The sequence below is a fragment of the Bombina bombina genome, chromosome 1 (assembly GCF_027579735.1).
Source record: "Bombina bombina isolate aBomBom1 chromosome 1, aBomBom1.pri, whole genome shotgun sequence".
Taxonomy (NCBI): Eukaryota; Metazoa; Chordata; class Amphibia; order Anura; family Bombinatoridae; genus Bombina; species Bombina bombina.
The window spans coordinates 101,629,213-101,653,385 of record NC_069499.1 but is presented as its reverse complement, the minus strand read 5'-3'; the positions used below and the strand labels follow the sequence as shown (position 1 = coordinate 101,653,385).

Here is a 24,173-nt window from a genome sequence, read left to right as displayed (position 1 = left end):
CTAAGAGAAATGAGAACAAGAACAGAGCACCCGAAGAAGAGAGTAGAAAAGAAAGGCTAGTCTCCTTAATCCTTTCAGATTAACGTTCCAGAGGACCACACCCAAGGGAGAATGCAAAGCATCCCGAACCCAGGCAGAAAAACATTCCCTAAGCAAAAAACTTGGAAAAAGAGACAACACTTCCTATCATCCCCTAAAATAGAGACGACTAACTCCAGAAGGAAGACAGAGCCTCACTGCCTTCACTTCCTAATTAAGCGGCCAAAGCCCCCAGAAAAAATGGACGAAGTCCACAAAGTCTCGACCCAAAGGAAGAGAACCTCTAAAAGGAACAAGTCCTAAAAGGAACAAGTCCTAAAAGGAGACTGCCAAAGAAACCATGAAAGGCAAAACCGTAAGAACAGAAGACCTAAAAGCTCCAAACCTCCAACCCACAACGGGAAGTAACACTCCAGAAAAATCGGAAAAAACTGAGCAGGTCGCCGTGGATCTCAACAGAGTCCCGGCCCACTAGATTGAAAGGTGAATGAGGACTGAACCAATCCCCCATGCCCCTAAGCAACCACAGACCATCAAGTCCTCTCAAGATGCTAGTTGAAGCTTGTAAAATAAAACAAGTAAACAACACAAATCATATTGTGATCACTAGGCGCCCTCACCGGACCAGCCGGACATAAAAAGGCACCACGTGTCTGAACTAGGCCTCAAAGACAGAAGGATTTGTACCCAGTCATGACCAGCCTGAAACCAAGGGCCCCAGCACTGTCAAGACCACATACAGTTTCCCCCGAGATGGAGGGATAAAGAACAGTCAGTCAGAACATAGGACTAGTACGTCCTCACTCTTGAACAAACCTTTGTAAAAGTAAACAGTGCGACCACAAAATCACAAAATAGGAGTTTAGGAGAGTACAGGTTTTATAGCATTCTATGGCAGCAGTGTTTGGAACTATATATAAGATTGCTATAAACATTGTTGCAAACACTGCTGCCAGATGGCTAAAGACATATGAATGCTCCTATGTTCACATAGGATTACTCTTTAGAAAAGGATATCAGGAGAACTAAGCAAAGTTAATAATAGAATTCAATTGGAAAGTCGATTTAAATGACATGCTGTATCCAATCCAATTTTTATTTTGCCTTTGCTGACCCTTTAAAAACTGGAGAAAAAAGTAATGATAATGTTCTTAACTTAGCTTCCTCTAAAGCTGGAGTTTATCCATTTATGCCGATAGGAAATAAGAGACATGAGCCTTTAATGTTTATGTAAAATTCTAACATATCCATATTGTTATATGTTTTAATATATTGATCTATTAGAGATCTTTTGGGCCTTCATCCTCGTTTTATTGCTACATCTGACCTGATTTCATTACTAAGCCCTGCTCAGTTTTCAGGCTTTCCGTTCCTCTGTGTAGAACTTTTGCAGCAAGGAACGCAGCTTCCTATACAGACATCAGGTATGATATCTGCTATATAATCTCATCTGTGTCTCACAATATCTGTTGCTTCCAGAGGGTACTACTTGCATAGAACACATTAATTTCTGTTTTTCTTGTGTAACTATTAAATGGGTTTGTGGTTTTCCACAACCGGTTTTAATATACTGATATAATTTACGGTGCATGCATTGAGTTACCATGCATGCCATCATAAAAGATTTAAAATGGAGTCTAAGTTCTTATCTTTGTCCTAATTTAATTAAAATATGTTGTAATATATAATTTCATAACAGTTTTTCTAAAAATATTGTATTTAAAAACTGATTTATGGCTACACTTGTAGAGATAATTATTTTGTCACATAAGCCCTGTGGTTTTACACACATAGACCGAGCCTCAAGTACTTCCTCATTCTGACTCAATTCTCACACAAAGATCCTCTGTCTGGGTTCTGGGAGATGCATTGAATTCTGCCCCTGAAGACTGATCTCTGCTCAGGTAAAACCACCATCTCCTCCAGAACTAATGGGCAACTTGATGTTAATTTATTTTTGACAATTATTATTATGTCAGTATGCTATTGCAATTTTTACATATAAACATTTTAATAATTGCTGAAAATGCTTCATACACAGACTAATCTAATAACCAGATGCGCTGATTTATTATCCACAAATCTGGGTATAAATGGAGGCTGAACCTAATTCATTCTAAGTTACTACTATTATAAAATGTACTTAATTCTCTTAGTATCCTTTGTTGAAGGAGCAGCACTACTGGGAGTCAGCTGAACACATCAGATAAGCCAATGACAAGAGGCGTACATGTGCAGCCACCAATCAGTAGATAACTTCTAGTAGTGTATTAGCAAAGGGTATCAAGATAACAAAGCAAATTAGATAATAGACATAAATTAGAACGTTGTTTAACCCCTTAACGACTGAGGACGTGCAGGGTACGTCCTCAGAAAAAAGGCAGTTAATGCCTGAGAACGTACCCTGCACGTCCTCAGTGTGGAAAGCAGCTGGAAGCGATCCTGCTCGCTTCCAGCTGCTTTCCGGTTATTGCAGTGATGCCTCGATATGGAGGCATCCTGCAATAACCTTTTTAAGTCATCCGGTGCAGAGAGAGCCACTCTGTGGCCCTCTCTGCACCGGAGATCGGTGGCTACCTGCGTTGGTGGGTGGGAGCCGGACCGGGAGGCGGGTGGCGGCCATCGATGGCCATGTGGATCTGAAGGGGGGCGGGATCGGGGGCGGGGGTGGCTGGGGGCGCGCACGGGCGCGCGCGCGTGCACGGGAGGGTGGGGGCGGGCGCGTGCACGGGGAGGGAGCGGGTGGGAACCGCTACACTGCAGAAAATGGGGATATAAAAAATATAATAAAAAATAAAATCCAAACAATCAGCAAGGTGGTGGGGGTTTGTTTGTGGGGGGTGGGGGGTTGGGGGAAGCTACACTACAGAAAAAAACAAAAAAAAAACCAAAAAAGCACTTTTTATTGTAAACTGGGTACTGGCAGACAGCTGCCAGTACCCAAGATGGCCCCCAATAAGGCAGAGGGGAGGGTTAGAGAGCGGTTTTGGGGGGGATCAGGGAGGTTGGGGGCTAAGGGGGGGATCCTACACAGTAGCATATGTAAATATGCTAAAAAAAAATTTCATTTTTTTTTTAAAAACCCTTTTATTTTAGTACTGGCAGACTTTCTGCCAGTACTTAAGATGGCGGGGACAATTGTGGGGTGGGGGAGGGAAGGGAGCTGTTTGGGAGGGATCAGGGGGTGGGATGTGTCAGATGGGAGGCTGATCTCTACACTAAAGCTAAAATTAACCCTGCAAGCTCACTACAAACTCCCTAATTAACCCTTTCACTGCTAGCCATAATACACGTGTGAGGCGCAACAGGATTTAGTGGCCTTCTAATTACCAGAAAGCAACGCCAAAGTCATATATGTCTGCTATTTCTGAACAAAGGGGATCCCAGACAAGCATTTACAACCATTTGTGCCATAATTGCACAAGCTGTTTGTAAATGATTTCAGTGAGAAACCTAAAATTGTGAAAAATTTTACATTTTTTTTAATTTGATCGCATTTGGCGGTGAAATGGTGGCATGAAATATACCAAAATGTGCCTAGATCAATACTTGGGGTTGTCTACTACACTACACTAAAGCTAAAATTAACCCTACAAGCTCCCTAAAAGCTCCCTAATTAACCCCTTAACTGCTGGGCATGATACACTTGTGGTGCGCAGTGGCATTTAGCGGCCTTCTAATTACCAAAAAGCAACGCCAAAGCCATATATGTGTGCTATTTCTGAACAAAGGGGATCCCAGAGAGGAATTTACAACCATTTATGCCATAATTGCACAAGCTGTTTGTAAATGATTTCAGTGAGAAACCTAAAGTTTGTGAAAAAATTTGTGAAAAAGTGAACAATTTTTTGTATTTGATCGCATTTGGCGGTGAAATGGTGGTATGAAATATACCAAAATTGGCCTAGATCAATACTTTGGGATGTCTACTAAAAAAAAATATATACTTGTCAAGGGATATTCAGGGATTCCTGAAAGATATCAGTGTTCTAATGTAACTAGCGCTAATTTTGGAAAAAAATGGTTTGGAAATAGCAAAGTGCTACTTGTATTTATGGCCCTATAACTTGCAAAAAAAGCAAAGAACATGTAAACATTGGGTATTTCTAAACTCAGGACAAAATTTAGAAACTATTTAGCATGGGTGTTTTTTGGTGGTTTTAGATATGTAACAGATTTTGGGGGTCAAAGTTAGAAAAAGTGTGTTTTTTTCCATTTTTTCCTCATATTTTATAATTTTTTTTATAGTAAATTATAAGATATGATGAAAATAATGGTATCTTTAGAAAGTCCATTTAATGGCGAGAAAAACGGTATATAATATGTGTGGGTACAGTAAATGAGTAAGAAGAAAATTACAGCTAAACACAAACACCGCAAAAATGTAAAAATAGCCTTGGTCCCAAACGGACAGAAAATGGAAAAGTGCTCTGGTCACTAAGGGGTTAAATCACATGATGCATCTGAATCGTGAAAGAAAGAAATGTGAGTATCATCTCCCTTTGTTAAATTTTAAATTACCTTACTACTTATAAAGCAACCAAAATAAGTCCTTTAAAATTTGAATTTGTATGGACTAAGAAAACTCCTGAACCCTCTTAAAGGGATAGTCAAGTCAAAATTAAACTTTCATGATTCAGACAGAGCATGCAATTTTAAGCAACTTTCTAATTTACTCCTATTATAAAGTTTTTCTTCGTTCTCTTGCTATCTTTATTTTAAAAGGCTGGAATGTAAGCTTAGGAGCTGGCCCATTTTTGGTTCAGAACCTGGGTAGCGCTGGTTTCTAAATGTAGCCATCCAATCAGCAAGCGCTATCCAGGGTGCTGAACCAAAATGTGCTGGCTCCTAAGCTTACATTCCTGCTTTTTCAAATAAAGACACCAAGAGAACGAAGAAAATTTGATAATAGGAGTAAATTAGAAATTAGCTTAAAATGACATGCTCTATCTGAATCACGAAAGTTTAATTTCGACTAGACTATCCCTTTAAGGCAAATAACTGCATAAACAATTAGGACATTTGTTATCAAATGTTACAATGAATTTGGTGAGAACACTTACCAATACCAGATTTTAAAGGGTTATGATACCATCACCCACAGGAAAAGTAACCTTATATTTATGGGATGTGGAACTAGAAGTGAAGCTGAGGGGAAGATACTTTAGTATCTGTGAGGAAAGGGTCCTCAGTATCTCTGGTGGATTTATGCATTCATTTAAGATAATGGAGTAGTGACTCCAACAAAATAATTTGGAATCAAGGATTTTCAAGGAGGAAAATACTGGATTCTTCCTCTAAAACTGTAGTATCAAGACAATGGGCTGTAAAATATTATGTTATATTACATATGTGCAGCACCCACCCAGTAGCGCATTACTGCTCCTGAGCCTACGTATGCTTTTCAACAAGGGGTACTAAGAAAACTAAGCAAATTAGCCAACCAAAGTCAATTTGATAAATCTTTTCTTTAATGAGGAAATAAATTATTTGCAATGATAGCACATTTAGAAGTTAAATTTTCAAACAAATATCTCACCTTTTTGATAAGCTGCTGGTTCTCCTTCTCTAGCTCCGCTCCCTTCAGACTACTCTCCTCCATGGTGAGGGAGGCTTCCCGCAACTCTTGGATAATACTCTGCAGGCTCTGGTTATCCTTCTCCAGCTTAAGGATTCGGCTAGAAGCAGACTCATTCAATTCAAACACAAATGACTTCCTGGCTGATGACAGAGAAGGGAAAGATGAAACCTAAATATTGGGATCCTGCTAAAATCAAGTATGGAAAATTATTTATTCACTAAAGAGATCTCCCTAAATTTGTCAGTGGTTTAATTTGTATTTGCTTCTAGTTTAGTATAAAAAAATTCCATCTTTTTTTTGTATTTTGAGAAAATCAGAAATAATGAGATAGATCACAGATTGCTACAGAGGTAAATAGTTAAATGATTAAGTTATCGTCATTAGTCAGCTCACTTGCTAAATAGTAATAATAGACCAAAATAAAGCTGTATATCCTCAAAAACAGAATTTATGTTTACCTGATAAATTACTTTCTCCAACGGTGTGTCCGGTCCACGGCGTCATCCTTACTTGTGGGATATTCTCTTCCCCAACAGGAAATGGCAAAGAGCCCAGCAAAGCTGGTCACATGATCCCTCCTAGGCTCCGCCTACCCCAGTCATTCGACCGACGTTAAGGAGGAATATTTGCATAGGAGAAACCATATGATACCGTGGTGACTGTAGTTAAAGAAAATAAATCATCAGACCTGATTAAAAAACCAGGGCGGGCCGTGGACCGGACACACCGTTGGAGAAAGTAATTTATCAGGTAAACATAAATTCTGTTTTCTCCAACATAGGTGTGTCCGGTCCACGGCGTCATCCTTACTTGTGGGAACCAATACCAAAGCTTTAGGACACGGATGAAGGGAGGGAGCAAATCAGGTCACCTAAATGGAAGGCACCACGCTTGCAAAACCTTTCTCCCAAAAATAGCCTCAGAAGAAGCAAAAGTATCAAACTTGTAAAATTTGGTAAAAGTGTGCAGTGAAGACCAAGTCGCTGCCCTACATATCTGATCAACAGAAGCCTCGTTCTTGAAGGCCCATGTGGAAGCCACAGCCCTAGTGGAATGAGCTGTGATTCTTTCAGGAGGCTGCCGTCCGGCAGTCTCGTAAGCCAATCTGATGATGCTTTTAATCCAAAAAGAGAGAGAGGTAGAAGTTGCTTTTTGACCTCTCCTTTTACCAGAATAAACAACAAACAAGGAAGATGTTTGTCTAAAATCCTTTGTAGCATCTAAATAGAATTTTAGAGCGCGAACAACATCCAAATTGTGCAACAAACGTTCCTTCTTCGAAACTGGTTTCGGACACAAAGAAGGCACGACTATCTCCTGGTTAATGTTTTTGTTAGAAACAACTTTTGGAAGAAAACCAGGTTTAGTACGTAAAACCACCTTATCTGCATGGAACACCAGATAAGGAGGAGAACACTGCAGAGCAGATAATTCTGAAACTCTTCTAGCAGAAGAAATTGCAACCAAAAACAAAACTTTCCAAGATAATAACTTAATATCAACGGAATGTAAGGGTTCAAACGGAACCCCCTGAAGAACTGAAAGAACTAAGTTGAGACTCCAAGGAGGAGTCAAAGGTTTGTAAACAGGCTTGATTCTAACCAGAGCCTGAACAAAGGCTTGAACATCTGGCACAGCTGCCAGTTTTTTGTGAAGTAACACAGACAAGGCAGAAATCTGTCCCTTCAAGGAACTTGCAGATAAATCCTTTCTCCAATCCTTCTTGAAGAAAGGATAGAATCTTAGGAATCTTTACCTTGTCCCAAGGGAATCCTTTAGATTCACACCAACAGATATATTTTTTCCATATTTTGTGTAAATTTTTCTAGTTACAGGCTTTCTGGCCTGAACAAGAGTATCAATAACAGAATCTGAGAACCCTCGTTTTGATAAGATCAAGCGTTCAATCTCCAAGCAGTCAGCTGGAGTGAGACCAGATTCGGATGTTCGAACGGACCTTGAACAAGAAGGTCTCGTCTCAAAGGTAGCTTCCATGGTGGAGCCGATGACATATTCACCAGATCTGCATACCAAGTCCTGCGTGGCCACGCAGGAGCTATCAAGATCACCGACGCCCTCTCCTGATTGATCCTGGCTACCAGCCTGGGGATGAGAGGAAACGGCGGGAATACATAAGCTAGTTTGAAGGTCCAAGGTGCTACTAGTGCATCTACTAGAGTCGCCTTGGGATCCCTGGATCTGGACCCGTAGCAAGGAACCTTGAAGTTCTGCCGAGAGGCCATCAGATCCATGTCTGGAATGCCCCACAGTTGAGTAATTTGGGCAAAGATTTCCGGATGGAGTTCCCACTCCCCCGGATGTAATGTCTGACGACTCAGAAAATCCGCTTCCCAATTTTCCACTCCTGGGATGTGGATTGCAGACAGGTGGCAGGAGTGAGTCTCCGCCCATTGAATGATTTTGGTCACTTCTTCCATCGCCAGGGAACTCCTTGTTCCCCCCTGATGGTTGATGTACGCAACAGTCGTCATGTTGTCTGATTGAAACCGTATGAACTTGGCCTTTGCTAGCTGAGGCCAAGCCTTGAGAGCATTGAATATCGCTCTCAGTTCCAGAATATTTATCGGTAGAAGAGATTCTTCCCGAGACCAAAGACCCTGAGCTTTCAGGGATCCCCAGACCGCGCCCCAGCCCATCAGACTGGCGTCGGTCGTGACAATGACCCACTCTGGTCTGCGGAAGGTCATCCCTTGTGACAGGTTGTCCAGGGACAGCCACTAACGGAGTGAGTCTCTGGTCCTCTGATTTACTTGTATCTTCGGAGACAAGTCTGTATAGTCCCCATTCCACTGACTGAGCATGCACAGTTGTAATGGTCTTAGATGAATGCGCGCAAAAGGAACTATGTCCATTGCCGCTACCATCAAACCTATTACTTCCATGCACTGCGCTATGGAAGGAAGAGGAACGGAATGAAGTGTTCGACAAGAGTTTAGAAGTTTTGTTTTTCTGGCCTCTGTCAGAAAAATCCTCATTTCTAAGGAGTCTATTATTGTTCCCAAGAAGGGAACCCTTGTCGACGGAGATAGAGAACTCTTTTCCACGTTCACTTTCCAACCGTGAGATCTGAGAAAGGCCAGGACTATGTCCGTGTGAGCCTTTGCTTGAGGAAGGGACGACGCTAGAATCAGAATGTCGTCCAAGTAAGGTACTACTGCAATGCCCCTTGGTCTTAGCACCGCTAGAAGGGACCCTAGTACCTTTGTGAAAATCCTTGGAGCAGTGGCTAATCCGAAAGGAAGCGCCACGAACTGGTAATGCTTGTCCAGGAATGCGAACCTTAGGAACCGATGATGTTCCTTGTGGATAGGAATATGTAGATACGCATCCTTTAAATCCACCGTGGTCATGAATTGACCTTCCTGGATGGAAGGAAGAATTGTTCGAATGGTTTCCATTTTGAACGATGGAACCTTGAGAAACTTGTTTAAGATCTTGAGATCTAAGATTGGTCTGAACGTTCCCTCTTTTTTGGGAACTATGAACAGATTGGAGTAGAACCCCATCCCTTGTTCTCCTAATGGAACAGGATGAATCACTCCCATTTTTAACAGGTCTTCTACACAATGTAAGAATGCCTGTCTCTTTATGTGGTCTGAAGACAATTGAGACCTGTGGAACCTCCCCCTTGGGGGAAGCCCCTTGAATTCCAGAAGATAACCTTGGGAGACTATTTCTAGTGCCCAAGGATCCAGAACATCTCTTGCCCAAACCTGAGCAAAGAGAGAGAGTCTGCCCCCCACCAGATCCGGTCCCGGATCGGGGGCCAACATTTCATGCTGTCTTGGTAGCAGTGGCAGGTTTCTTGGCCTGCTTTCCCTTGTTCCAGCCTTGCATTGGTCTCCAGGCTGGCTTGGCTTGAGAAGTATTACCTTCTTGCTTAGAGGACGTAGCACTTGGGGCTGGTCCGTTTCTACGAAAGGGACGAAAATTAGGTTTATTTTTGGCCTTGAAAGACCTATCCTGAGGAAGGGCGTGGCCCTTACCCCCAGTGATATCAGAGATAATCTCTTTCAAGTCAGGGCCAAACAGCGTTTTCCCCTTGAAAGGAATGTTAAGGAGTTTGTTCTTGGAAGACGCATCCGCTGACCAAGATTTCAACCAAAGCGCTCTACGCGCCACAATAGCAAACCCAGAATTCTTCGCCGCTAACCTAGCCAACTGCAAAGTGGCGTCTAGGGTGAAAGAATTAGCCAATTTGAGAGCACGGATTCTGTCCATAATCTCCTCATAAGGAGGAGAATCACTATCGATCGCCTTTACTAGCTCATCGAACCAGAAACACGCGGCTGTAGTGACAGGGACAATGCATGAAATTGGTTGTAGAAGGTAACCTTGCTGAACAAACATCTTTTTAAGCAAACCTTCTAATTTTTTATCCATAGGATCTTTGAAAGCACAACTATCTTCTATGGGTATAGTGGTGCGTTTGTTTAAAGTAGAAACCGCTCCCTCGACCTTGGGGACAGTCTGCCATAAGTCCTTTCTAGGGTCGACCATAGGAAACAATTTTTTAAATATGGGGGGAGGGACGAAAGGTATACCGGGCCTTTCCCATTCTTTATTTACAATGTCCGCCACCCGCTTGGGTATAGGAAAAGCTTCTGGGAGCCCCGGGACCTCTAGGAACTTGTCCATTTTACATAGTTTCTCTGGGATGATCAAATTCTCACAATCATCCAGAGTGGATAATACCTCCTTAAGCAGAGCGCGGAGATGTTCCAACTTAAATTTAAATGTAATCACATCGGGTTCAGCTTGTTGAGAAATTTTCCCTGAATCTGAAATTTCTCCCTCAGACAAAACCTCCCTGGCCCCCTCAGACTGGTGTAGGGGCATTTCAGAACCATTATCATCAGCGTCCTCATGCTCTTCAGTATCTAAAACAGAGCAGTCGCGCTTACGCTGATAAGTGGGCATTTTGGCTAAAATGTTTTTGATAGAATTATCCATTACAGCCGTTAATTGTTGCATAGTAAGGAGTATTGGCGCGCTAGATGTACTAGGGGCCTCCTGAGTGGGCAAGACTCGTGTAGACGAAGGAGGGAATGATGCAGTACCATGCTTACTCCCCTCACTTGAGGAATCATCTTGGGCATCATTTTCAGTGTCACATAAATCACATTTATTTAAATGAGAAGGAACCTTGGCTTCCCCACATTCAGAACACAGTCTATCTGGTAGTTCAGACATGTTAAACAGGCATAAACTTGATAACAAAGTACAAAAAACGTTTTAAAATAAAACCGTTACTGTCACTTTAAATTTTAAACTGAACACACTTTATTACTGCAATTGCGAAAAAGTATGAAGGAATTGTTCAAAATTCACCAAAATTTCACCACAGTGTCTTAAAGCCTTAAAAGTATTGCACACCAAATTTGGAAGCTTTAACCCTTAAAATAACGGAACCGGAGCCGTTTTTAACTTTAACCCCTTTACAGTCCCTGGTATCTGCTTTGCTGAGACCCAACCAAGCCCAAAGGGGAATACGATACCAAATGACGCCTTCAGAAAGTCTTTTCTATGTATCAGAGCTCCTCACACATGCGACTGCATGTCATGCTTCTCAAAAACAAGTGCGCAATACCGGCGCGAAAATGAGGCTCTGCCTATGATTAGAGAAAGCCCCTAGAGAATAAGGTGTCTAAAACAGTGCCTGCCGATATTATTTAACAAAAATACCCAGATTAAATGATTCCTCAAGTCTAAATATGTGTAATATATGAATCGATTTAGCCCAGAAAATGTCTACAGTCTTAATAAGCCCTTGTGAAGCCCTTATTTACTGTCTGAATAAAAATGGCTTACCGGATCCCATAGGGAAAATGACAGCTTCCAGCATTACATCGTCTTGTTAGAATGTGTCATACCTCAAGCAGCAAAAGACTGCTCACTGTTCCCCCAACTGAAGTTAATTCCTCTCAACAGTCCTGTGTGGAACAGCCATGGATTTTAGTAACGGTTGCTAAAATCATTTTCCTCATACAAACAGAAATCTTCATCTCTTTTCTGTTTCAGAGTAAATAGTACATACCAGCACTATTTTAAAATAACAAACTCTTGATTGAATAATAAAAAACTACAGTTAAACACTAAAAAACTCTAAGCCATCTCCGTGGAGATGTTGCCTGTACAACGGCAAAGAGAATGACTGGGGTAGGCGGAGCCTAGGAGGGATCATGTGACCAGCTTTGCTGGGCTCTTTGCCATTTCCTGTTGGGGAAGAGAATATCCCACAAGTAAGGATGACGCCGTGGACCGGACACACCTATGTTGGAGAAACTGTATTTTATTCTTGAATATATTTTACTGCATTTACCCCTTTTTCTCAGAAATGTCAAGAATGTACCAAAGTGAAATACATAGCTTGTCCATTCAGTTCTTCTGTTTTTACTATCTGTAGGGCAGTTTAGTCCTTTCTAGGTACCACTAACTAATAAACATGGTTTACGTCCAGCAATAAAGTAAAAAGGGACAGTTTTGTTTTTTTACACAGTACATGGCACAGTGTGGGGGAGATTCCCAGGTCATCTCTGGACATTTATTTTTCTACTAAATATGTAGTTTTATTTTAAATATAACTATACTTATAGGGTGAATATTATTTATTATCGTATCTGATCGGGAAGATTACTGTCCGCTGCCTCCGAGGTCTTAAGACCACTGATTCTTAACTTAAGTTTCCGGCGTGCGCGGAAACAGCTGCATTCCCAGCTACGTAAATTGGCCCCTAAGAACGCAATAGACAAATGGCTTTTCTAGATGTTGCAGTCCTAATTAATTTTTTTCCATTTCCAGCAGATGATCTTTGCTTAGGAGATATCCTGTATATGGCTACTAAATGCATTCACACATGTAAAAAGTTCATGATACCCACTAAGTTAATACAAGAGCTATAAAGAGGCTTAAAGGGACATTTTAAACTAGATTTTTTATTTGCATACATGTTTTGTTGATTATCCATTTATATAGCCCATATGGGAGTGTTTTTGTAACAATGTATAATTTTGCTTATTTCTAATAACATTGTGCCGATTCCTAACCAATCCCCAAAAGTTTTATATGCATACTGATGTCTACAGATTCAAGCTTGCTCCTGTTTGTCTAATGGGTCTTTTCATATGCAGGTAAGCAGGGAGGGGAGGGGGGAGTGTCTAATCATCCTGATTTCCCAGCCCCTTTCACTGGGTGTCCCAGAATAACCTCATCAACAGTGCTAAACTGGGAACTTCTAAAGAAGTTTTGAAAATATATTTATATCAGTATCTGCACATATTCTCCTTTATAGTAGTGTCGATTACAAGCAGTTATATGAAAATTGGTGTACACTGTCCCTTTAATGAATCTAGACCAAAAATTCATATGCTCATCCAAAATAATGTTGTTGACCATTTTCAGTGTGTATAGGGCTTTTTTTTTTGGTGAGCCGCGAATGCATTTTTGAAACCAAAAGAGATTAGAAAAATTATCATTGGCTCAAATTTGAAAAGTGCTTATTGGCAGCTGAAAACATGCACAAAAGGATCTGACAATTGAGTTAGATCAAAGATAGAAAACTTAGGACATAATCTATTGCCCATTAAGCTTTCGATCCCCAACAATGCAAAATATTATAGTCACAGTAATAAAACAACTTCATGTTGTGGGTATTATATTAAACCAATATTTTCATTTTGAGGTATCCTTCCTTGTACATTATACTTTTAAACTGCAGTTATTTCCATGACCAAAAACACTAATTATCCTTTTATCTGTTTTGTGATTTTATAAAACATTGTCTGATAATTATTGGTTTTATTTACCTCAGATTAAACAAGTCTCTGAGGAAACTAAAGTTGCCATAGATATAATGGACTTGTTGCCGTAATATGTGCAACCACACCCTATTTTTGTAGTTGTAGGAAGATTTTTGTAATATCCTTTTTGTTATTGTTTCCATACACAGCGGTTGGTCAGCTTCACCTTTCCTATAAATAAGTTTTATTTTATTTATTTTTTTGCTTTGTGTTTTTTAGTATATAGTTGGTTTTTAGGGTGTGTACATTTCTAAAGCTAGCTGTAACTCATGGTTGTTATCTATTTCTGGCCTCCGTCCCAAGAGGTAAAGTAGTTACCATCGGATACGTCTGCGCTCTTAGAAAGCTGCTCCAGTTCCCAGCCAAGATGGGCAGACTCATTCATGCTCTGCTTCTGAGCTATTTCTAACACCATGTTCTCCTCCAGTAGCTCCTCGATTCTGTGCTTGTCTGAATAACGATCCTGTCAACAGGTTCCCAAAGGAGATGGTTACAAACTGTGACCTATCTAGCTGCCAAAACTGCTATTTTTACTAATACACAAAAATAACTAACCATAAAGAAAATCATATAAAAAGTATTTTACAAAGATAAAAAGTAAATGTATACAATAAGCAAAATATAAAGAATATTCTAAATATAATTCGAATTCATGGTTACTCGTATAAAAAAGCTACATAAAACAGGAAATATTTGCATTTGGTCTAAACATAATTAAAGGGACACTGAACGCAAATTTTTTCTTTTGTGATTCAGATAGAGCATGCAATTTTAAGCAACTTTCTAATTTACTCCTATTATCAATTTTTCTTCGTTCTCTTGCTATCTTTATTTGAAAAAGGCATCAGCTTTTTTTGGTTCAGAACTCTGGACAGCACTTTTTATTGGTGGTATGAATTTAGCCACCAATCAGCAAGAACAACCCAGGTTGTTCACCAAAAATGGGCTGGCATCTAAACTTACATTCTTGTATTTCAAATAAAGATACCAAGAAAATGAAGACAATTTGATAATAGGAGTAAATTAGAAAGTTGCTTAAAATGTCATGCTCTATCTGAATCAAGAAAGAAAACATTTGGGTTTAGTGTCCCTTTAAAAGGATATGAAAGCCAAAAATTTGCTTTCATTATTCAGACAGAAATTACAATTTTAAAATTTACTTATATTATCAAATTTGCTTTGTTCTCGTGTTACTATTTGTTGAAAAGATGCCTAGGTAGGTAGCGTGCACATGACAGGAAGTAGTGCTGCTATCTAGTGCTCTTGCTAATATATAAATATTGCTGCAAAAATGCTGCCATATAGTTCTGCAGACATGTACACACTCCTGAGCTTCCATCCCTGCTTTTCAAAAAGGATAACAAGAAAACAAAGACAATTTGATAATAGAAGTAAATTGGAAAGTTGTTTAAAATTGTATGTTCTGCCTAAATCATAAAAAGAAAATTTATGCTTACCTGATAAATGTATTTCTTTTTTGACACGATGAGTCCACGGATCATCTTAATTACTAATGGGATATTCACCTCCTGGTCAGCAGGAGGAGGCAAAGAGAACCACAGCAGAGCTGTTAAATAGCTCCTCCCCTTCCCTCAAACTCCAGTCATTCGACCGAAGTTAGGAAGAGAAAGGAAAAGCCAAGGTGCAGAGGTGTCTGAAGTTTACAATAACCCACAGCCTGTCTTACAAGAACAGGGCGGGCTGTGGACTCATCGTGTCAAAAAAGAAATACATTTATCAGGCAAGCATACATTTTCTTTTCTTTTTTAAGACACGATGAGTCCACGGATCATCTTAATTACTAATGGGATCCAATACCCAAGCTAGAGTACACAGATGATACGGGAGGGACAAGACAGGAAACCTAAACGGAAGGCACCACTGCTTGAAGAACCTTTCTCCCAAAAGCAGCCTCAGCCGCGGCAAAAGTGTCAAACTAGTAAAACTTTGAAAAAGTGTGAAGAGTGTGAAGAGAGGACTTGCAAATCTGTTCCACAAAAGCTGCATTTTTGAACGCCCATGAGGAAGCAACAACCCTCATGGAATGAGCCGTAACTCTCTCTGGAGGTTGCCGTCCAGCAGTCTCGTATGCAAAACATATGATACTCTTCAGTCAAAAGGAAAGAAAAGTAGCCATAGCTTTCTGTCCCGTGCGTTTTCCTGAGAAAACCACAAATAAAGAATAGTGACGACAGTCCTAAGTCGCCTGCAGGTAAAACTGTAAAGCACAGACCATATCCAAATTGAACAGAAGTTTTTCCTTCTGAGAAAAAGGATTAGGACGCAAGAAAAGAACAAGAATCTCCTGATTAATGTTCCAATCAGAAAAAACCTTAGGAAAAAAATCCTAATTTAGTATGTAAAACTACCTTATCTAAATGGAAATAAGATAAGGAGACTCATACTGAAATGCCGAGAGCTCTAGCACTCTCCGAGCAGAAGAAATAGCAACAAGAAATAAAACTTTCCAATATAACAACACAATATCTAAAGGAAAGAATAGGCTCAAACGGAGCCCCTTTAAGAACTCTGAAAACTAAATTCAGACTCCATGGAGGAGTAACTGGTATGAACACAGGACTGATCCTGACCAAGGCCTGACAAAATGATTTTACATCTGGGACATCTACCAGACGTTTTTGTAACAAATTAGAGAAAGACAGGGTTTCTACCCTTTAAGGAATTTGACGATAAATCTTCCTCCAAACCCTTTTGGAGAAAAGACAAAATTCTAGCAATCCTATCTATTCCATGAGTAGTCCATGGATTCACACCAATAGAAATATTTAGGCCATATCATATGGTAAATTTGACTAATAACAGGTCTTCGAGCCTGAATCATGGTCACAATGACCGAGTCAGAAAAACTCTGCTTGGATAAGAAGTGTACAATATACAAGCAGTCAGTTTCAGATAAACCAGATTTGGGTGAAGGAGGGGCCCGTGAATTAGAAGGTCCTTCCTCAACGGAAGCCTCCAAGATGGCAGACATGACATGTCCACCAGATCTGCATACCAAATCCTACAAGGCGAAGTCGGTGCTATGAGGATCACCGAACCCTTTCCTGCTGGATTCGAGCAATGACCCGATGAAGAAAAGCAAACTGAGGAAAAAGCTGGAGAACACTTCCGGATGGAGTACCCACTCCCCTGGAGGAAAGGACTGCCTGCGCAGGAAATCCGCCTCCCAAATGTTCCACCCCTGGGATGTAGCTCGCCAATGGGCAGCAAGGATGGGCTTCCGCCCACTGAATTATTTTGGATACCTCTGTCATCGCTAAGGAACTCCTCGTTCCTCCCTGATGATTGATGTAAGCCACTGACGACATTTTGATCAACTGGAACCTGATAAACTGGACCGAAGCTAACTGAGGCCAGGCCAGAAGAACATGGTAGATAGTTCTCAGCTCCAGAATGTTTATAGGAAGAAAGGACTCTGGCTGAATCCAAACCCCCTGAGCCCTTAGGGAGCCCCAGACTGCTTCCCACCCTAGAAGGCTGGCGTCTGTTGTCACAAATACCCAAGATGGTCTGCGAAAGCAGGTTCCCTGGGAGAGATAATCCAGAGACAACCACCATTAAAGAGAATCCCTTGTCTCCTGCTCCAGTAGTATTCGAGGAGACAAATCTGTATAATCTCTGATCCATTGCCTGAGCATGCTTAACTGCAGAGGTCTGAAATGGAACCGAGCAAACGGGATGATGTCCATTGTCGCCACCATCAGCCCGATTACCTCCATGCCCTGAGCCACTGAAGGCAAAGTAGTGGACTGAATGACTAAACAAGTATCGATAATCTCTGATTTCCTGACATTCTGTCAGAAAAATCTTAATCGATATGGAACCCATAATGGTTCCCAAGAAAGTTACCTTTGTGCATGGGACTAAGGAACTCTTTTCCAAATTTACCTTCCACCCGTAAGACCACTGGAAGGATAACACCAAGTCCGTGTGAAATTTTGCTAGCTGTAAGAATGGCGCCTGGACTAGAATATCGTCCAGATAGGACGCCGTTGCAATGCCCTGTAACCGAAGCACCGCCAACAGCGCTCCCAGAGCCTTCGTAAAACTCTGAGAGCTGAGGCAAGACCGAAAGAAGAGCCATGAACTGGAAGTGTTTGTCCAACTTGTGAATGGCACATGAATGTACGAGTCCTTTTAATGACCCTCTTGGATCAAGAGAAGAATGGAACGAATAGTTGCCATCTTGAAGGACGGTACCCTAAGAAAATCTGTTTAGACTCTTGAGATCTAAAAAGTGGTCTGAAGGTTCCCTCTTTTTTGGGAACCACAAACCGATTGGAATAAAAAAAAAAAAAAAAAAAAACAGATCCAGTACCTATATTGGAACTGGATCAATCATTCCCAGGTCTGAGATGTCACTTACGCAGTGTAAGAACGCCTCTCCTTTTGTCTGATCTGCAGATAATCTTGAAAGCAGAAAACCGCCTCTGGGAAGAAAACTCTTAAACTACAATTTGAATCCCTGGGACACCATTTTCTATTGCCTAGGGATTCTGAACATCTCGAACCCAAGCCTGAGCAAAGACTGAAAGTCTGCCCCCCACAAGATCCGTAAATTGACCCTCTTTCAAGCCAGGTTCCAACAAGGTCTTCCCCTTGTAATGAATCATTAAAAGCTTAGACTTAGAGCATACATCCGTAGAACAAGGCTCTAACCATAAGGCTCTGTGAGCTGGAACAGAGAAACCTGAAACCTATGCTCCCATCTTGATAACTTGAAGGGAAGAATTTGAAATAAAGGAATTTGAAAGTCTTTAGCCTATGCTGGATTTTATCCAGGGGAGTTTCTTACGCAATAGTATCAGACAACGCATCAAACCAATATGCCGTTGCACTAGTGACATTAGCAAAGTACACAGCTGGTAGCCATTGTAAGCCCTGGTGTACATCCTCTCTCTAATCTTTGTCCATAGGACCTTTGAAAAACCCAACTATCGTCTAAGGTTATAGTAGTTCTCTTATCTAAGCTGGAAACTACTCCTTCCACCCTAGGGAATGATTGCCCAGCCATAGCTGAGTCGGCTGTTACAACCCACGAACAAAGGCACCACAAGGGCTATTTCCCTATTATTATATAATTCCAAACTTAATGTTTATTGGTTTATAAGATTTATATTATATAGGGAATGGTGCTAAATGCATAAAAATAAATACTCCAAAAAGACCAAGAAGACTCTCACTAGATTGTGGATATCTCCTGAAAGTATGCACAAATAAGCACTCTTAGCCTAGACTTTTGAGGCGGTTTTTCCAGACCGGGAAAAAAATAAAATATAACTTTTATTATACATTGCACTTAAAATAAGGGTAACACACACTTTAAAATCGAAACTAGCACTATCATGCAATTGGACTGTATATCTTATTTTGGGTGGAGAATTATAATATCAGTGGCCTATCGTGCTTATCTTAATTCCCCCAAAATACTGTAATCTTGAATATGTTATACTTAGAAGAAAAGAGTCCCCCAACTCTGTGTATGTTAGGTGATCCTCTACTATGCACTCTTTATAGGAATGTTTGGGTACCCTAGTAATCCTTATGTATATAGTGTCATCCAGGAATGGTTCTAAATAAACTCCCTCTGTTTGTATACCTGAGAGTTGTGTATTTATTTGTAAAACAGCAGTTGCAATTTTTTGCTGTGGAGTTAGCTAAAGCGCTATATAAATTCAAAATTCTAGAGTTGCCTCTGGTGGCTAGAAAAATGTAACACTATGTTGTGTACATTGGCGTTATAAAAAGTAGTTATAATTTTGGCGCAACTCTGATATCTTGCAAAGTCTGAACGGCTTCAAAATGTAACAATATTTTTATTTTGCGTTTTGGAGACGTTACCCTCTCAGTAATTCCCCAATAAAGCACAATTTATATTTTCTTTTGTATATACTGAGGACTTCCAAATGCCCTTATCTTTGTTTCAAGAGAACATATCTCTGTAATGCCTGTATCAGTATAGTTTGTATTTGGCTATATAAGTCTCTGCATTTTATAAGCAATGTCTTGTGACACAGTTCTATTCGGTTCTGTGTATATTTTTCACAGAGCCTTAGGTGAAATAAGTAACGCTGTTTATAAAGCTTTAAGTTCAGTTTGATTCTTTTGCCGATATCTCTATTATTGTATTTGTACTGTCATTGCGCTTGCTAAGCTTGCCATTCAGCATAACCTCTCTGGTTTAGTTTAAGGGTAGTTTATAGGCTAAATAATTCAGTATTGTATATATTCAACCCTGGCTAGGTCTGGCACAACCCAGACTATTCCACAAATTAACTAAGTATAGTTATAATCATCGTTGGTCTAATTTAACATGAAGTGCTAGGCAGTTAAAAATTTGAGCGCCCAAACGCTCACATAGACTCCTGACTAGTTTCGCCCATCCGGGCTTTGTCAAAGGCGGCGAGCCGCCGATTGTTTGGGGGTGTATACCGGTTAAACCGGAAGTCCCGCCTTGTTGTATTTTCAGTTTGAGTATTGATTGGTCGTCAGTTTTGTAATGACAGCCTAATCTTCCTATCAGTTTTTACTGTTATTACTTACAGTATTATGCTAGGGTTTAGCGAGTTATTAATACATGGCATATTAGATTATCTTGAGCTATTATTTTGATTTCAATTTTGATATTTACAATCATATTGTTACTGGCTAGGTAGCTTATAGAGGTCAGAACTTATTAACACTCACAACTTCTATTCTATTTGATTTGATCTTTTATTTGTTGTATCCTATATGTTATATGGGTCTCAATATGATATATTGATCCAATGTTATGATGAATTAGTTATATACTCCAACTATATATATAGGTGGATGATTTATGGTTCGCCAAAAGTGTATACGTGACATTTTTCAAAAACTTTGATATTTGTTATTTGTGAATTGTGTTATTAATTTAACGAAATTCTTGTGTAGGATGTGTTTTTTTGTGTGTTTTATTATATCCTCTGATTCATACTTTACTACTTATAGTAATTTTGTGTGTGCTATATTAATGGAAGTGTGCATTTGAGATTCTTTGTGCCCCTAATGTATGTAGGAGTCCAGTGAAAATTCTGTGACCTGTGCCATTTATTGAGTGTATGTGCTCTTAACATTTCTGAAAGGGATGTGCAGCCTTTTGATTTGTGTAGGAAGGGGTGAAGTTTTTTTGTGTTGTAGTCTTGAAATGACTTGTATAATATCTTGTTTGTATTATTATTCAATGATGTTATATTTTTTATTTTTGTACCTTTTTGCTTTGTTTAGTCTTATATTTAAATTTCACATTAATGTCTGTATTTAGTCTTTCTTTAGTTCGATGAGTTGTACCTCTCCTGTTTATATGAAGTTTATATGGTTCTTATATACCATTATATTAGTGTTCATTACAGAAAAATATAATAGTTGTTTTGCTCATTTAACCCATGAGGTTGAACTGAGTTCAATAAATATATCCACCGGCTCTCAGCTTTTAGTAGAGCTGTTTCTAAATTGCCTCCCCTCATTCCTAGACTCACCTTTTCTATACCCCAGCATTGTAAGTCATTTTGGTTTGAGTTATGGAATTTTAAGAAATGTGCAGCTACACTAGTTATGGATTTCATCTCTTCCTTGTCTTTCGCTGCATTTTTAATATTCCTTAAATGTTCCATTAATCTCAGATGTAATTTCCTTGAGGTCATTCCTACATAGTACAAATTGCATGTACAGTATAGTACATAAATTACACTCTCTGTATTACAACTGATGTATCTTTTGATGCTGTGTTTCTTACCGAACCTGTCTGTAATAGTATCTGTGTTGCGCATGTATTTACATGTGCTGCAGTTGCCACATTTGTGTGCTCCTGGTTTAAATGCAGTTGTGGTTTTCTTCCTTTGGAAGTGGCTACTAGTTACAAGATCTTTTATATTTTTCGTCCTTCTGTATCCAACTGAAGGCTTATCTCCTAAGAGGGTTTTTAATGTTGGGTCCATCATTAAGATGTTCCAGTGTTTCTGTACAATATTGAGGATTTGTGGTGTCTGGCTATTGTATGTCATGATTAGCCTTGGTACATTTGAGCTGTTCTTATATTTTTTGTGTAGGAGGTCATGTCTTGGAGTGTGTAGAGCTCTATATTTCGCTTTTTTGGTACTTCTTTTACTGTATCCTCTTCTCCATAATCTCTCCTCCAACTCCTTTGCCCTGTCATTAAATACCCTGTCTTCTGAGCAGTTTCTGCGTAGCCTTAAAAATTCTCCTGTTGGTAAGCTTTTCATTGTGCTTGGAGCATGAGCACTAGTGCTATGTAGCAAACTGTTAGCTGCTGTAGGTTTCCTGTACAGGTCGGTAGTCACATTACCATCACTTGTTTTGTTAATTGTTATATCCAGAAAATTTATTTTTGTCAGACTTTCTTCATGTGTTAATTTGATGTTTAAGTCATTTTGATTTAGATGTTTTAGGAAATTCAATAAATCATTATGTGTGCCTTCCCAAATAAAGAGGATATCATCAATGAACCGTATCCACAGAGGGATACAGTCCGTGTAGTTTTGATTGCTTTCTGTGAATACAAATTCTTTCTCCCACCAGCCTAAAAACAGATTGGCATAAGTGGGTGCACAGGTAGTGCCCATGGCAGTGCCCCTGGTCTGCAGATAAAATTGGCCATCAAATGTAAAGAAATTATAGGTCAGTACAAAATCTAACAATTTAAGAATAAAGTTGTCATGTTCTTTATTTTCTTCTGAGTACCTTTCTAAGAAATATTTTGTGGCTTGTATACCCTGTTGATGGTTAATTGAAGTATAGAGGGACTCTACATCAGTAGTAACAAGCCACGTAGAATCATTTAGAGTTAGATTCTCTAATCTTTGCAATACTTGCATTGTGTCTTGTACATATGATGGTAGTTGTTCTACATATTGCCTAAGTCTTAAATCAATGTATGTACTGGCTTTTTCTGTTAGACTCTCAATGCCCGACACTATGGGCCTACCTGGCGGGTTTTTAGCATTCTTATGAATCTTAGGTATCATATAAAAAGTAGCAATCTTTGGTTTTTCAACTTTTAGAAATTTAAGTTCTTTCGTAGTGATGATTCCTTCTGTAAAGGCCTTATTTATCATGTTAGAGTAAATTTTAGTATACCCTTCCATCGGATTATACAATAATCTTGTATAGCAGGATTTGTCTCTTAGTTGTTTATTTGCTTCTTTCAAGTACAGGTCTAATGGCCAGATGACTATATTGCCGCCTTTGTCTGATCCACGAATGATTACTTCATCCCATTGTGTCATCTCTTGTATAGCCTGTTGTTCTGCAAATGTCAAGTTCTGTTTTTTTGGTGCTAATTTGAGCGCTGTAATGTCACGGCATACACTGTCTCTGAACATTTCTATTTGGGGGTTATTATAATTTTTTGGTACAAATGTGGATTTATTTCTTATGTTACCTCTCCATTTATCTGGGGTTTTAAGTTCTGACTCCCCTAATAAATCTTCCAAATCATTCAGAGTAAGTCTTTCTTCCTCTGTCCATCCTGCCGTATTTTCTTCTGATGTGAAGAATTTTTTTAGAAACAATTTCCTGGTAAACAATTGTACATCTTTTACAACATCAAATTTGTCCACATTGTTGGTTGGACAAAAAGATAACCCTTTGGAAAGTACTGAAATGTGATTAGATGTAAGTTTCAATGTAGATAAATTTATGACTCTCAGTGATTCATTCTGATCTGTGAGAAGGGACTCTGTTCCCTCCTCGGTGGTCTCCAGTGGCCTTGCTGCCCTCTCTGATATCTGGTTCTGCCTCTGGTTGGTTTTTTGTGTATGCCTCCCCCCTCTGCGTATTCTCCTCCTGTCTCGCCTGAATCTAAAAAATCTTTCCTCTTGTTTCTGCTGGAGGATCTAGGTAAAATCTGGTTAGGAGGGGATGTAGTTATCTGTTGGGGGGGATTATTGCTAGAATTCCCTTCTTCTCCATCTGTATCAGAGATATCACTTTCTATGATATTCACTTTTGGGTTTTTATTGGTGTTTCTATAGAAACCTTGTTTTCGCCATTTATACACTCTATTATTGGTGAAATCACTGATGTCTCTGTTCAGTTTACCAGATTTGATGTTTTTGAGTTCTTGTTCATACTTGTCTAATTCTTGTTGGTAAGTTTTATACAGCTTGTTAAAGTCAGGATTTAGATCAAATTTTTTGAGGTTTTCATACTGTTCTTTGATTTTAGTTTCAAATAGATCATATTCTAGTGTGTCATGTTTTACCAGTATTTTCATTAGTTTCTCTGAACATTCAGAGAGAGCTTCCTCCCACTCTGTTGTTAGACTGTCATTTTTGAACTCAAATGCTGGAAATAACTGTATGCGTAAACCTCTTGGTATTAGTTTCCTTTCTATGTATTTTTGAAAGAAGTGTTTATTCCACCATGTTTTGTCCTGTTTATATAGGGTTCTATGTAAGTCTTTTAAGGCCCCATCAAGTGTGGTAGCTGTTGATGTCTTTCCTGTACTTTGGCCACTGTCAAAAATATCATTGAGATCTGCTGTTCTCTTAAGCTGTCTAGCTTGTCTATCTGTGTCAAATGTAGATTCCATTATGTGATGTAAATAAGTCTATGTGCTCTTTTTGTTCAGAAAAAATCTGGATTTACCAGACAACTGTTACTTTTGTTACAACCCACGAACAAAGGCACCACAAGGGCTATTTCTCTATTATTATATAATTCCAAACTTA

The 24,173-nt window shown here is 39.5% G+C and overlaps 1 protein-coding gene across 1 annotated transcript in view; it reads right to left on the bottom strand.

Moving 5' to 3' along the window:
- The window catches only part of CCDC88C (coiled-coil domain containing 88C), a 277,418-nt gene that overhangs the window by 98,558 nt on the left and 154,687 nt on the right, over nucleotides 1-24,173 (bottom strand). The window contains exons 12-13 of the mRNA XM_053697556.1: nucleotides 13,759-13,903; nucleotides 5,579-5,760 (exon numbers count right to left, since the gene is read on the bottom strand). Of these exons, the coding sequence (XP_053553531.1) occupies nucleotides 5,579-5,760; nucleotides 13,759-13,903 (327 nt within the window). The remainder of the gene's footprint in view (nucleotides 1-5,578; nucleotides 5,761-13,758; nucleotides 13,904-24,173) is intronic.